This window comes from Tachyglossus aculeatus, chromosome 7 (assembly GCF_015852505.1).
Source record: "Tachyglossus aculeatus isolate mTacAcu1 chromosome 7, mTacAcu1.pri, whole genome shotgun sequence".
NCBI classification, from domain to species: Eukaryota; Metazoa; Chordata; class Mammalia; order Monotremata; family Tachyglossidae; genus Tachyglossus; species Tachyglossus aculeatus.
In genome coordinates, this window is record NC_052072.1 from 18138685 (window position 1) to 18154919 (window position 16235).

Below are 16235 nucleotides of genomic sequence, written 5' to 3' on the forward strand. Positions count from 1 at the left end.
ACTTGCCCAAAGTCATACAGCTGAGAAGTGGCGGAGCCAGGATTTGAACCCATGATGTCTGACTCCAAAGCCTATGCTCTTTCCACTGAGCCACGCTGCTTCTCTAACTCTGTTGTACTCTGTTGTTCTCCAACTCTGTTGTACTGTACTCTCCTAAGCGCTTAGTACAGTGCTCTGCACATAGTAAGAGCTCAATAAATACCATTAATGATGATGATGAAGATTGTGGGTCTGTGGTAGGACTATCTTTGAGAATGTGGCTGCATCTGAATCTGATTGCGTATGTTAGAAGCTCGGCTTTAGAGTCAGAGGTCATGGGTTCAAATCCCAGCTCCACCAGTTGTCAGCTGGCTGACTTTGGGCAAGTCACTTCACTTCTCTGTGCCTCAGTTACCTCCTCTGTCAAATGGGGATTAAGACTGTGAGCCCCCCGTGGGACTACCTGATCACCCTGTAACCTCCCCAGCTCTTAGAACAGTGCTTTGCACATAGTAAGCGCTTAATAAATGCCATCATTATTATTATTACTATTATGTGTTCATACATGGGTGCACATGTGAGTGTGCGTGGGTGTGTCTGTGCACAGCGTGGCTCAGTGGAAAGAGCACGGGCTTGGGAGTCAGAGGTCATGGGTTCTAATCCCGGCTCCACCACTTATCGGCTGTGTGACTTTGGGCAAATCACTTAACTTCTATGTGCCTCAGTGGCCTTGTCTGTAAAATGGGGATTAAGACTGTGAGCCCCCCGTGGGACAACCTAATCACCTTGTAACCTCCCAGAGCTTAGAACAGTGCTTTGCACATAGTAAGCGCTTAATAAATGTCATTATTATTATTATTATTATTATGGGTTCTAATCCCAGCTCCACCATTTATAGGCTGTGTGACTTTGGGCAAGTCACTTAACTTCTCTGTGCCTCAGTGGCCTCGTCTGTAAAATGGGAATTAAGACTGTGAGCCCCACGTGGGACGACCTGATCACCTTGTATCCCCCCAGTGCTTAGAACAGTGCTTTGCACAAAGTAAGCGCTTAACAAATACCATCATTATTATTATTATTATGTTGCCGACTTGTACTTCCCAAGCGCTTAGTACAGTGCTCTGCACACAGTAAGCGCTCAATAAATACGATTGAATGAATATTATTTGTGCCTGTGTGTCTGTGTTTGCAGTGGGAGTGTGATGAGCTATGGAAATTGGGAAGGAAGGAGCAGAGGTAGGGTGAGGGATGGAGAGGAGTTGAGGGCCTGAAGAGGAGGTGGGGAGCAGCGTGGCTCAGTGGAAAGAGCCCGGGCTTTGGAGTCAGAGGTCATGGGTTCGAATCTCAGCTCCGCCACTTGTCAGCTGTGGGGCCTTGGGCAAGCCACTTAACTTCTCTGTGCCTCAGTTACCTCATCTGTAAAATGGGATTAAGACGGTGAGCCCCACGTGGGACAACCTGATCACCTTGTATCCCCCAGCGCTTAGAACAGTGCTTTGCATATAGTAAGCGCTTAATAAATGCCATTATTATTATTATTATTTGCCCAGCCGGAGGAGGGGTCACCGGGCAACAGAGAGCACTGGGGCCAGAGGGAAGGAGATGGGGGAGCAACGAGGAGGGGTGGGAGTCGGGAGCGGATCAGGGGTGAGGAGAAGGGAGCTACGGCGGGAAATCTCACCTCCCAGAAGCTATCGGTGGTCTCCTCCAGCCCTGGGGCGGCCTCCTCGTAGGAGCCAGACATGGTGCCAGGGGTCAGGGGCCCAGAGGGGCACTCGGTTGCTGCCAACAGAGCACTGGGACTCATTCACTGGAAAGGAAAACGCAGTCGTGAGTCCAGCCCCAGCCCAGTTCAGACCAGTCCCAGCCCAGCCCCAGCGCTTATAGCAGAGTGGTCTAGTGGAAAGAGCACAGATTAGGGGTCAGAGGACCTGGGTTCTAATCCCGGCTCTGCCCCTGGGCTGCTGCGGGACCTTGGGCCAGCCACTTCACTTCTCTGGGCCTCAGTTCCCTCATCTGGAAAACGGGGATTAAGACTGTGAGCCCACTGTTGGGTAGGGACCGTCTCTAGATGTTGCCAGCTTGCAATGACGGCATTTATTAAGCACTTACTATGTGCAAAGCACCGTTCTAAGCGCTGAGGAGGTTACAAGGTGATCAGGTTGTCCCACGGGGGGCTCACAAGTCTTTATCCCCATTTTACAGATGAGGGAACTGAGGCACAGAGAAGTTAACTGACTTTCCCAAAGTCGCCCAGCTGACAAGTGGCAGAGCTGGGATTTGAACCCATGACCTCTGACTCCAAAGCCCAGGCTCTTTCCACTGAGCCACGCTGCTTCTCGTGGCTTGCACTTGAACTTGTACTTCCCAAGCGCTTAGTACAGTGCTCTGCACACAGTAAGTGCTCAATAAATATGATTGATTGATTGATTGATTACCTTGTATCACCCCAGCGCTTAGAACAGTGCTTGGCACATAGTAAGCGCTTAACAAATGCCACTATTATTATTATTATTCTCTGGGCCTGAGTTTTCTCATCTGTAAAATGGGGATTAAATCCTACTCTCTCCTACTTAGACAATGAGTCCCATATGGGCCAGGGACTGTATCCAACCTGATTCTCTTGGAATCCACCCCAGCACTTAGAACGGCACTTGACACATAGGAACTGCTTAATAAGTACCATAATAAGAACAATGACAATAATATATTATCATTATTATTATCATTATTTTTATTATTTAAGCTGCTTTTACCCATGCCCAGGATAAGTGGGAAATACAGTCCTGACCTCTGACCTCCCACCCAGCCAGCACGGGGGGAGCAGCCCTGGCTAACTTGTACTTCCCAAGCGCTTAGTACAGTGCTCTGCACACAGTAAGCGCTCAATAAATACAATTGAATGAATGAATGAATGGGGAGTCCAGATGAGGTGGGAAAGTCAATCAATGGTACTTAATGGTGTATATATGTATATATGTTTGTACATATTTATTACTCTATTTATTTATTTATTTATCTTACTTGTACATATCTATTCTATTTATTTTATTTTGTTAGTATGTTTGGTTTTGTTCTCTGTCTCCCCCTTCTAGACTGTGAGCCCGCTGTTGGGTAGGGACTGTCTCTATGTGTTGCCGACTTGTATTTCCCAAGCGCTTAGTACAGTGCTCTGCACACAGTAAGTGCTCAATAAATACGATTGATTGATTGATTGACTTATCGAGTGCTTACTGTGTGCAGAGCACTGTACCAACGGCTCGGGAGAGTAGAGAAGCAGCATGGCTCAGTGGAAAGAGCACGGACTTGGGAGTCAGAGGTCGCGGGTTTAAATCCTGGCTCCGCCGCTTGTCAGCTGTGTGACTTTGGGCAAGTCACTTCACTTCTCTGGGCCTCAGTTCCCTCCTCTGTAAAATGGGGATTAAGATTGTGAGCCCCACATGGGACAACCAGATCACCTTGTATCCTCCCCAGCGCTTAGAACAGTGCTTTGCACATAGTAAGCGCTTAACAAATACCAAAACTATTACTATTATTATTACTCTACAGCAGAGTTGGTGAACATGGCCCTACTGAAAGCTCACCTACTCTAGGAGGCCTTCCCAGACTGAGCCCCTTCCTTCCTCTCCCCCTCGTCCCCCTCTCCATCCCCCCCATCTTACCTCCTTCCCTTCCCCACAGCACCTGTTTATATGTATATATGTTTGTTCATATTTGTTACTCTATTTATTTATTTATTTATTTATTTTACTTGTACATATCTATTCTATTTATTTTATTTTGTTAGTATGGTTGGTTTTGTTCTCTGTCTCCCCCTTTTAGACTGTGAGCCTACTGTTGGGTAGGGACTGTCTCTATATGTTGCCAACTTGTACTTCCCAAGCGCTTAGTACAGTGCTCTGCACACAGTAAACGCTCAATAAATACGATTGATGATGATGATGATGAACATAACCCTGACCATAAGGAATGAGAAGCTATCATTAACAGCCCTGAACTACAATGGGGGCTTGAAGGTCAGGGGAACAGGGGAGACAGTGTGGCCTAGTGAGAAGGGCATGCGGGTCAAGCAACCCTGGGGTCAATCCCAGGCCTGCCACTGGCCTGCCTGTGACCTCAAGTCACTTAATAATAATAATAAAAATGGCATTTATTAAGTGCTTACCCTGTGCAAAGCGTTAGGGAGGTGATCAGGTTGGCCCATGGGGGCTCACCGTCTTAATCCCCATTTTACAGATGAGGTAACTGAGGTCCAGAGAAGTTAAGTGACTCGCCCAAAGTCACACAGCCGACAATTGGCAGAGCCACGATTTGAACCCATGACCTCTGACTCCGAAGTCCGTGCTCTTTCCACTGAGCCACACTGCTTCAGTACCTCAGTGGCTTCATCTGTAAAATGGAGTTACCTCTTAGGGACCGTGTCTAATCTGATTAGGCAGTATCTACGCTGCAGAGCCAAGTTCCCCACTTGGCATATAGAAAGCACTTAATAAACACCATAACTAACCAACTAGGGAGGGTACTAGAGTGACCTAGTTGAACGAGCACGGGCTTGGGACTCAGAGGACCTGGGTTCTAATTCCAGCTCCACCACTTGTCCGCTGGGTGACCTTGGGCAAGTCATTTCACTTCTCTGTGCCTCGGTTTCCTGCATAGTAAAATGGCGATTCAGTGCCTGTTCTCCCTCCTCCTTAGACTGTGAGCCCCTCGTATCTACCCTGGTGCTTAGAACAGTGTTTTACACACAGTAGGCACTCAACAAAAATAATAATCGTAATAATATGAATTAGTTGCCTCAATCAGTGATGCTTCCATTCAACTCTCAGAGCAGGGCGGAGTGTCGGCCGGTTGTGGGATGAGGAGTGTGTAGAGAGGGCGGCCACTGCGGTTCTGGATATCCGTCACAAGGAAGAGCCGCTGCCCCCACCCCAAGCTGCCCACAGAAAAGGCAACAGAGAATATAAAATTGCTTCCTTCCCTTGTTCCTCCTCCACTCCCAGCCCTGCTCCAGAGGGAGGTGGAGGAAGGGAAGCCAGGCCGGGCTGCAGGCTTCACAGCTGGGGACCTCCAGGGGATGGGATGGATGTCCATCCATCTTTCCCTTGGGCTCTGGCCTAGGAGCTGGGTGAGAGAAAGAGCTGGGCCCGGGATCCCAAGACATCTGAGACCCTTATCGGTTTCCCTTTGGCTACTCTGGACCTGGATTGCACCAGGAGTGAGAGATGGACTGAGATTAGACACCCAGAAAATATTTTGTAAGAGGTTAGCAAGGCACGACTACTGTCTCAAGGGGTAGGGGAGGGCTTATCCTGCCCAAGATCTCAGCCCTCAGCCTTTCCTTCCACACACTGAGCCAATAATCCCAGTGGGCAGGGCTAGTAGCTCTAGCGCCAATAGTTGACATGGCCATGGCCCTCCCAAAATCAATCAATCAATCGTATTTATTGAGCGCTTACTGTGTGCAGAGCACTGTACTAAGCGCTTGGGAAGTACAAGTTGGCAACACATAGAGACGGTCCCTACCCAACAGTGGGCTCACAGTCTAGAAGGGGGAGACGGAGAACAAAACACATTAACAAAATAAAATAAATAGAATAAAAAGAAGGGCCTTGAGATGCACGGAAACTGCCGCTTGGGTTTGTCCGTGTGCAGGGAAGCTGAAGGAAGCATCCAGCTGTCCCGGGGATCCTCTAGAGGTGCTAGGGGAATTTTGAATCTAAGATCCCTCTATTTTGTGAGGGGCTTAGGGTTGTGGGGTGACAAAATATCCATGAAGGGGTATTTTGGGGGGTTCAAGTGGGATTGGCCTACTTCCACCCAGTAGGCTGGATGATTTCCCAGAGTACCAGGTCTTTCAAAGGAAAAATTTCCAGAGACTGGAGGGATTAATAATAATAATAATAATAATGATGATGGTATTTGTTAAGCGCTATGTGAGCTGTTCTAAGCGCTGGGGTAGATACAAGGTTATCAGATTGTCCCCCATGGGGTTCACAGTCTTAATCCCCATTTTACAGATGAGGCAACTGAGGCACAGAGAAGTGAAGTGAATTGCCCAAAATCACACAGCTGACAGGTGGTGGAGCCAGGATTAGAACCCACAACCTCTGACTCTCAAGCCCAGGCTCTTTCCACTAAGCCACACTGCTTCTGGACGGAAGTGGTGGCGCTCCCCACTTTACCTCCAGAAAAGTGCAAAACATATTTTTTCTTTTGAGGGGTGGTTGTTTTTAAATGGTGCTTATGAAGCATTTACTTTGTGACAAGTACCATACTAAGCGCTGGGGTAGATACGAGATAATAGGTTTGGACCCATGGGACTCTCTCAGTCTGATATTCACCTTGCTCCATAAACCACCGTAGAGGTAGCCAGAAGTGAGCGCTCAATAAATACAACTGAATGAATGAAGTGAAGGTATGAGTTTATTTCAAAGCTGAATTTCACTTTTCCTCCCCATCAACAAATCAGGAGAGGGGCTGGCACGTCTAGTTTTGGGGTCTGGACCTGGGACTCCTTCGTTGGGTGGTCTGGGGCTCTTGTGTGCGAGAAGGAGGGCTGATATTTATTCAATCAATCAATCAATCAATCAATCGTATTTATTGAGCGCTTACTGTGTGCAGAGAACCCTACTAAACTGATAGGGCACTGAGCTAGGCAGCCTTTCTCTCTCTCTCTCTCTCTCTCTCACACACACACACACACACACACAAAAACACACACACAAAAACACACACACACACACACAAACACACACACTCTGCACCCCTTCCCCACTCTTGCCTTTTAGAGCTCGGAGGACAGGGGCGATCGAAGGAAATCGAAGGATAGTAGCCAGGGTGGCCTGTCATCCCCCTACTTTCTCCGAGGCAATCTGGTTTCAGCTGGCCTTTTGTCTTGTGCTGATACAAAACCCGTCACTTTTATATTTCTGTTTTCGTTGGGGTTTTTTTTAGCAGCAAGCCTCCCTATGCTGTGTCTCCTGCTGTGAGTCCACAGCTCCGACGTAATGCTGGCGCCCACCCAGCCCTGGGGGGTGGAGAGGAAATCTCCCAAATCTAGACCACGTTAATACCACCACTCATCCTATCTCTCCTAGATGACCGCATCAGCCTCCTTGCTGGCCTCCCAACTTCCTGCCTCTCCCCACTCCGGTCCCTATTTCACTCCACTGCCCGGCTCATCCTTCTACAGAAACGTTCAGGACACGTCACCCCGTTCCTCAAAAATCTCCAGTGGTTGCCTATCCACTTCCGTACCAAACAAAAACTCTTCACCATTGGCTTTAAGGCACTCCATCGCCTTGCCCCCCTTCTACCACACCTCGCTTCTCTCCTTCTACAACCAGCCCACACACTTCACTCCTCTGGTGCTAACCATCTCACTCTTCCTCCATCTCGCCTGTCTCGCCACCAACCCCTGACCCACATCCTACCTCTCGCCTGGAATATACTCCCTCTTCAAATCGACCTTACAATTACTCTCTTCCCCTTCAAAGCCTCACTGAAGGCCCATCTCCTCCAAGAGGTCTTCCCAGACTAAGCCCCACTTTTCCTCATCTCCCACTCCCTTCTGCGTTGCCCTGACTTGCTCCCTTTGCTCTTCTTCCCTCTCCCCGCCTCACAGCACTTATGCATCTATCTGTCATTTATTTATTTACAGTGATGTCTGTCTCCCCCCTTCTAGAACGTGAGCTCTTTGTCACTCTTTATTGCTGGGCTCCGCACAGTAAGCACTCAATAAATACGACTGAACAAATGAATGGACCAACTGATGGGGTTGAGCTGGCAGGGACAGGTTCTAGGGTGGTCAAACTGGGGTTTACTTCCACAAACTGATGCCTGTGGTATCGCACTCATGTGATGTCATATGCATTTCCTTGACTGTAATTGTGAGGTTTGTCAGGAGTCCTGCGGGAAGGAACTGAGGCACTGAGGGCTTGCCCGGGGTGGGCGGAAAGTTGCCGGTACTAAGAAATCCTAGAAGCCCCCAAGGGCTTGGTGCAAGGGACCTGTATATATGTATATATGTTTGTACATATTTATTACTCTATTTATTTTACTCGTACATATTTATTCTATTTATTTTGTTAATATGTTTTGTTTTGTTGTCTGTCTCCCCCTTCTAAACTATGAGCCCGCTGTTGGGTAGGGACCGCCTCTATATGGTGCCAACTTGTACTTCCCAAGCGCTTAGTACAGTGCTCTGCACACGGTAAGCACTCAATAAATACGACTGAATGAATGAATGAAAGGGACGTGGTCCGCAACTCCCAACCCAAAAGGGAGGTCTTGAAGACTTTTCCAGCGCCTGCTGTGCTCAGGCTGTCCTGAGAAATCTCCATCCAAGGCTTGGGTCAGGTTGGTCCAGGCCCAAGCTGGAGGCCAGACCAGGTTTGGGCCTGGCAAGGGACCCACTGAGTCCGGGTGAAGCCTGGCACCGCCATATTCTAGCTCTGCTCGGGTTGGAAACGGACCCGGTGCTCACTTCCAGGAAGTCTTCCGGTGCATTTGTGGGTGTTCCCAGGGAACCGGAGAACCACCAGCCTTGTATCCCACCCCTCAGGGCACCCATGGCCCAATCCCCCTGTCCCCAGGTAAATGCAAGTGGGATTGGATTTGACTTTGTGATGGCTGACCCTGAAAATCTACCCCATTCAACTGTAGAAGAGATGCTAGCACCCACCAACTGGATGCTTATGTTTTATGGTACTTTTTTTAGACGGTTCTAGACTGCTCTAGACTGTAAGCTCGTGATGGGCACAGAATGTACCTGCTAACTCTGCTGTACTGTATTCTATCAAGTGCTTTGTATAGTGCTCTGCACGTAGTAAGCGCGAATGCAACTGATTGAGTGCTTGATTATGGACTGGGAGGCTGCTAAGATAAATGCCGCAATGGGACGGAAGAGGGGAGAGCCAGGAGCAGGAGTTGGGATCACCCAGGCCCATCCCTGCTCGCTTGTCCTCTGGATATGGGAATCAAAGTCATGCCCTCCTTTAACCCACTGCAGCCAAATCACTCTCTCTGCACTGTCCCTGACCCTGTGAAGTCACCCTGCACCATGTCCTGGCCCCCATCATCCTCCAGCCCCGGTCCACTCCTCTCCCAGCCTCCATCTCCCGCCGCCTTGACCTCTGTTGACTGGGCACCTACCTGGGCCCGGCTGGGGGTGGTAGGGCCAAGGCCGCTGCTCCGGCTCCCTCCCCTGACCCCCCTCGTTGTCATAGTAACAGCACTGAGGCCAGCTTCTGGCCGGACCGGCCAGTGATGGTGGGGCCTCAGCAGCAGGGACCCCTCCCCGCTCCATTTTCTTTCCTCCATCCATCCCACTCCCCCCTCCTGTAGTTATCTCCCCCTCTTTCCCCTCTCATCCTCCTCCCCTTCCTTCTTCCTCTCTCTCCCGCCTCCCCCACTTTGCTCCCACTCTCCAGCTCCGCCTGATGGTTTCCATGGCAACTGGGGAATGCTCCTGCATCATATCCCCCCCTCCCCTCTGCTCCAGCCTGGCCTGTCTTCCTGCCATTAGGGAAGTGGGGTGGCGGGGGTGGGGGGGGGGGAAAGGAAGGCAGACTCTCCTACCCCTACTCCCCGCTCCCTGCGCCCCAACACGAGTCCATGTCTTCCACATGATGATGATGATGATGATGATGATGGTAATTAGCTAAGGGCTTACTCCAGGTTCTAAACGCTGGCGTCCTGCTAATCAGGTAGGACACAGTCCCTGTCCCACAGGGAGCTCACCGTTTTAATCCCCATTTTACTGATGAGGTCACTGAACCCTGGAGAAGTTAAGTGACTTACCCAAGGTCACACAGCAGACACGTGGCGGAGCTGGGATTAGAACCCAGGTCCTTCAGACTCCTAGGCCTGTGCTCTATCCATTAGGCCATGCTGCCTCTGCTGCATGGCACCTTTGTCATATAATTCCATTCGTGTCCTCCATACGGCACACACATGTAGCGAGTCACCCTACTACATACACAAGCAGCTCCACATACATGAGTATGTAGCTCCCATACAGATCAACAGTCATATCCTTCCGGTCACCACAAACTCCCCTGGCCGTACGCGAGCTTAACAACCTTCTCACTATGTCTGGATTTGTGCCTCTTACACATCTCATGGTACGCATCTCTACATAATACGCACATGCATACCCACGGGAACCCAAAAAACAGAGCGACGTACAGACTGGCCTCTTGCAGAAGGGTCCCTTGGGTGCATTCTAATTTGTCGGGAACACATGAACTTATCACAAATTACCCGTGGACACATGCTAATTCTAAACAAGACACCCATGAAACACACGCTAACCTGCCCTGGACTTGTCAAGCTCATATGCTAACCGTTCGCAGGCTTGCCTGTGCACATGCTAACTGTTCTCAAGATCATCTGTGCACACGCTAACTGTTCGCAGGATCTCTTGCGCACATGCTAACCATTCACGGGATCGCTTCTGCACATGATAACTGTGATCTGGTCAGGGTGTAGCACAGTAGGGCCTTCTTGGGCTGGGGGGACACAAGTAGGGTGAAGGAGAGTGGCATAGCCGATAAGGCACAGGCCCAGCAGTCAGAAGGACCTGGGTTCTAATCCCCGCCCTGCCACTTGTCTGCTGTGTGACCTTGGGCAAGTCACATCGCTTCTCTGAGCCTCAGTTACCTCATCTGTAAAATGGGGATTATGACTGTGAGCCCAACATGTCCAACCCAATCATCTTGTACCTTCTCCAGCTCTCAGTACAGTGCCTGGCACATAGTAAGCATCTAAGAAATACCACAATTAGGCAGGAGCAGCTACCAGGAGGACCAAGAAGTCACTTCATTTCTCTGGGGCTCAGTTACCTCATCTGTAAAATGGGGATTGAGACTGGGAGCCCCATGTAGGACAGGGACTGCAACCAACCCAATTTACTTGCTTCAGGGGAAGGAGTGTGGCTCTGTGGAAAGAGCCCGGGCTTTGGAGTCAGAGGTCATGGGTTCAAATCCTGGCTCCGCCAGTTGCTGGCTGTGTGACTTTGGGCAAGTCACTTCACTTCTCTGGGCCTCAGTTACCTCATCTGGAAAATGGGGATTAAAACTGTGAGCCCCCTGTGGGACCACCTGATCACCTTGTAACCTCCCCAGCGCTTAGAACAGTGCTTTGCACATAGTAAGCGCATAACAAATACCATCATTATTACTGTTATTACTTGTCTCCTTTCCAGGAGTGCTTAGTACAGTGTCTGACACATTGTAAGCTCTTAACAAATATCATGATTGTTATTATTATTATGACAACCTCTCTGTTCCTCAGTTCCCTCCTTTTTATAACGGGGATGAAGACTTTGAGCTCCATATGGGACAGGGACCACATCCAACCTGAAAGCCTTTTATCTACCCCAGCACTTAGAACAATGCTTGACACATAGTAAGCACTTAACAAATACTGTCATCATCGGCACCATCAAGGGGCTACCTGCTGGGAAGCAGCCTAAAGCCGGCAGGAGATACAGACTGCAGAAATTCTGATCCTAAGGGGGCACAGGATGGACTTTCAGGATCCAATCTTACCGGGTTGAGAGCCCCAACCCAAACGGAACACAGTCCAGCCAGATTCATTCATTCAATTCATTCAATTGTATTTACTGAGCACTTACTGTGTGCAGAGCACTGTACTAAGCGCTTGGGAAGTACAAGTTGGCAACATATAGAGATGGTCCCTACCCAACAACGGGCTCACAGTCTAGTCAATTATACTCATTAAGGGCTTACTGTGTGCAGAGCAATGTACTAAGCACTTGGGAAAAGTACAATACCCTGGAGTTGGTAAATGTGATCCCTACCCACAAGGAGTGGAGATACAGCCTGCAGAAATTCCGATCCTGAGAATTTGGGTTGTTCGGCTGGTCTATGCCCTAAGGTGGCATGGGATGGACTTTCAGGATCAAATCTTACCAGGCTGAGAGCCCTAACTCAAACTAAACACAGTCCAGCCAGATTCATTCATTCAATTGTATTCATTAAGGGCTTACTGTGTGCAGAGCACTGTACTAAGCACTTGGGAAAGTACAATACCCTGGAGTTCGTAGATGTGATCCCTACCCACAAGGAGTGTACAGTCTATATATTATGATTATCATCATTATTATGATGCTATTTATGATATCATGATATTGATGGGTGTCAAGCACTGTTCTAAGCGCTGGAGTAAAGTTAATCAGGTCAGATACAGCCCCTGTTTCACACGGGGCAGGAAGAATGGGCACTGAACCCCCATTTTACAGATGAGGAAGCCAAGGAGAAGAGAAGTGACTTACCCAAGGTCACACAGCAGACAAGGGGAGGAGCCGGAATTAGAACCCATGTCCTCTGACTCCCAAATGTGTTCTCTTTCCTCTAGGTCACACTGCTCCTTTGTACATGTGGGCACAAAACTACAAATTGATAGTAACAATCCAGGCTCCCCTGATCCCAAACCCTCCTAAAACAAATAGCAGGAGGAGAGGAGCATGGAGGGGTTGGGGGGAAGATGGACTTGACTGCCTCAGGATGGCCTGGGCCCCCAGATCTGGGACATAAAACCTGTGGGGGTCCACGTAGTGTGTCCCAGGCCCACCACCTAAGGCCTCTGCCCCAACACAAGCAATCCATTTGAAGGCCCAACTTTCTCTCCCCATGCAACCTACAGGCAGGGCATCCAGCAGCCAGTCAGTCAGTCCAACAGTTGTATTTATTGAGCATTTACTGGGTGCAGAGCACTGTACTAAGCCCTTGGGAGAGTACAATGATAATAATAATAATGGCATTTATTAAGCGCTTACTATGTTCAAAGAACTGTTCTAAGCATTGGGGAAGTTACAAGGTGATCAGGTTGTCCCACGGGGGGCTCACAGTCTTAATCCCCATTTTACAGATGAGGTCACTGAGGCCCAGAGAAGTGAAGTGACTTGCCCAAAGTCACACAGCTGGCAAGTGGTGGAGCCGGGATTGGAACCCATCATCTCTGACTCCAAAGCCCGGGCTCTTTCCAATGAGCCATGTAACAGACCCATTCCCTGCCCGGATGAGGTTACAGTCAAAATCATCCGCACAATACTCTCCTCATCATCATTGTCACCTCCCCACTATCCCTGACGGTCGTCACCCGCCAGCGCCACCAAGACCTTTGCCATCACCATCACCACTGCCACTGCTCCCAGCCCCAGATCCTCCCCACCCACCTCGAGCATCCTCTGCATCACTGATTAGAGGACCACCTTCACATCATCCTGGATTTGCCACTGTGCATAACAAGTAACCCAGCCAGGGCCCCTCCCCTAAGGGAGATGAGAAATGGTGGCCTCACACCATCATCCAGGATGGCTCAGTGGAAAGAGTGCGGGCTTGGGAGTCAGAGATCATGGGTTCGAATCCCGGCTCCACCACCTGCCAGCTGTGTGACCTTGGGCAAGTCACTTCACTTCTCTGGGCCTCAGTTCCCTCATCTGTAAAATGGGGATTAAGACTGTGAGCCCCCAGTGGGACAACCCGATCACCTTGTATCACCCCCAGCGCTTAGAATAGTAGTGCTGGAGAAAAGTTAATCAGGTCAGATACAGTCCCTGTTTCACACGGGGCAGGAAGAATGGACACTGAATCCCCATTTTACAGATGAGGAAACCGAGGAGAAGTGATTTGCCCAAGATCACACAGCAGACAAGGGGAGGAGCCGGAATTAGAACCCATGTCCTCTGACTCCCAGATGTGTTCTCTTTCTTCTAGGTCACACTGCTCCTTTGCACATGTGGGCACAAAACCACAAATTGATAGTAACAATCCAGCCGCCCCTGATACCAAACCCTCCTAAAACAAAAGCAGGAGAGGGGCATAAAAGGGGCCATGAACAGTGCTTCGCACATAGTAAGTGCTTAACAAATACCATCATTATTATTATTATCCCGGCAGGCGGGGAGGGAGGAGGGTAGCTGGGAGCTCTCCTGGCATTCCAGAATCCCACATCCTGGGCACCACTTCTGAGCAGCAGCCACGACAGCATCAAGAGAAGCTCTCCTCCGCCAGTGCCCGCTTCACTGAAGGGGAAGAGGCATGCAGATGGAGAGGGGGCGGGGGACGAAGAGGATGTACGGACATTCAGGAGGGCAGGCCTGAGCCCCCCAGCTCTTCAGGGTGGGGGGGCCCTGCCTCTGTCTCTTTCGCTCAGCGGGGCCTAGGTTACAGCTGATCAATCAAAGAAGACTCTTCTGCCAACAAGAAGGGATGCAAATCGAGGCTCATTTGACTAGCTAATCGGCATCATTAGAGCAGAGGATAATTAAGCTTCTCCAGCAATTCCTCCCAAAGGAATGAGGAATCTGGCTTTAGCTCTGAGATGCTGGGCTTTCTACCTGTGGTCCAGCCTTCCTGTCCTGTCACGGAGCCCCCCGGCCCCACCTCCGACAACCCATTCTCAGTGGCTCGCAGACAGTGTCCCCACCACCACCCTTCCCCACTTCACTGGTCTCCGGAGCCCTGGGAAGCTGCGGTGGAGGAGAACTAAGAGTTGGGATGGAGGGAGGGAAAGGTGACGGTCACATGCACTGGACATTGCTCTGCTCACAGTAAGCACTCAATAAATACGATTGATTGATTGATTGATTGGACACACAATCACACCCAGAGCCGTGAGGTCACCTAGCGAGGTGCTGGCAAACAGTAAGGACATGACGGGGTATCTGGCTCGCGGGTGGTCCGCGCGGGAAAATAGCCACAGCCCTCGGGTCTGATCAGAAGGAAGGCCACATGCACTGAATGGGAATACGCCTAGATCTGTTTGAGGGGGCTGGGAAGAAGGAGGAGGAAAGGAAGTCTCAGGGCACGGTTGTCCCGGCAGATGGGAGAGTGGGTGAGATTCACGGGGGAAAGCTTTCAGGAGGATGTGGCCTTGCACTGATATGGAAAGGTAGGCAGGAGGAGACGTGGGGAATAAAACGTGGGGACAGTTGCCAGGGAGGAAGCCCGGGAACGGGAGTGGGGAATAAGAGCGGCGGCAAAGGGGATGACCAGAAGGCAGCGGACTGAGCGCTTTACTGAGTGCACAGCACTGTCCTAAGCACTTGGGAGAGTATAATACAGTAATAAGCAGCGTGGCTCAGTGGAAAGAGCACTGGCTTTGGAGTCAGAGGTCGTGGGTTCAAATCGCAGCTCCACCAATTGTCAGCTGTGTGACTTTGGGCAAGTCACTCAGTTCCCTCATCTGCAAAATGGGGATTAAAACTGTGAGCCCCCATGGGACAACCTGATCACCTTATAACCTCCCCTGCGCTGAGAACAGTGCTTTGCACATAGTAAGTGCTTAATAAATGCCATCATTATTATTATTATTATTCTTAATAGAGAACATCCCTGCCCACAACGAGCTCACAGTCTAGGGACGAGGGAGACAGACATCAATACAAGTAAACAGACAACAATATAAATAAATAAAATTACAGATCTAGTCATAAGCGCTGTGAGGAAGAGCAACTAAGTACAGTGCTGGGTAAATACTAATAATAATGATAGTAATAATAATGGTGTTTGTTAAGCACTTACTATGCATCAAACACTGTTCTAAGTGCTGGGGTAGAAACAATTTAATCACATTGGACACAGTCCCTGTCCCAGATGGGGCTCACATGGGCAAGTCGGAGGGAGGACAGGTATTGAATCTCCATTTTACAAATGAGGAAACTGAGAAAGAGAAGTTAAGTGACTTGTCCAAGGTCACACAGCAGGCAAGCGGGAGAGCCGGAATTAGAAACCAGGTCCTCTGATTCCCAGGTCCTTGCTCTTTCCACTAGGCACACTGCTTTTGGTACATAGTACATGTTTAACCAATACCACAATTATTATTATGACCATGAGAGTTTGTGGGGGGTGTTAACTGAGGAATGCAAAGTGAGCAACCTGAAGTGGATTTTTTTTTAGGAGGGCTTTGAAAAAGGGGCGGGATGAAGTTTGGCAAAGATGAAGAGAAGCAGCGTGGCTCAGCGGAAAGAGCCCGGGCTTTGGAGTCAGAGGTCATGGGTTCAAATCCCACCTCCGCCAATTGCCAGCTGTGTGACTTTGGGCAAGTCGCTTCACTTCTCTGTGCCTCAGTTCCCTCATCTGTAAAATAGGGATTAAGACTGGGAGCCCCACGTGGGGCAACCTGATTACCTTGTATCCCTCCAGCGCTTAGAACAGTGTTTGGTACCTAGTAAGCGCTTAACAAACACCATCATTATTATGAAGGGGGAAGGTCTTCACACTGGGGGA

At 49.7% G+C, this 16235-nt stretch overlaps 1 protein-coding gene across 5 annotated transcripts in view; it reads right to left on the minus strand.

The window, feature by feature from the left end:
- The window catches only part of PACSIN1 (protein kinase C and casein kinase substrate in neurons 1), a 48204-nt gene that overhangs the window by 15261 nt on the left and 16708 nt on the right, over window positions 1-16235 (minus strand). For 2 of the 5 annotated variants that reach the window (XM_038749585.1, XM_038749587.1), the window contains exon 2: window positions 1661-1789. The exons of 1 other annotated variant lie outside the window; for it this stretch is intronic. In XM_038749585.1, the coding sequence (XP_038605513.1) occupies window positions 1661-1786 (126 nt within the window). In that variant the 5' untranslated portion in view covers window positions 1787-1789. Of the gene's footprint in view, window positions 1-1660; window positions 1790-4773; window positions 4909-9132; window positions 9152-16235 lie in introns of those variants that run through there. 2 more of the 5 variants (XM_038749586.1, XM_038749584.1) reach the window with 2 other exon arrangements.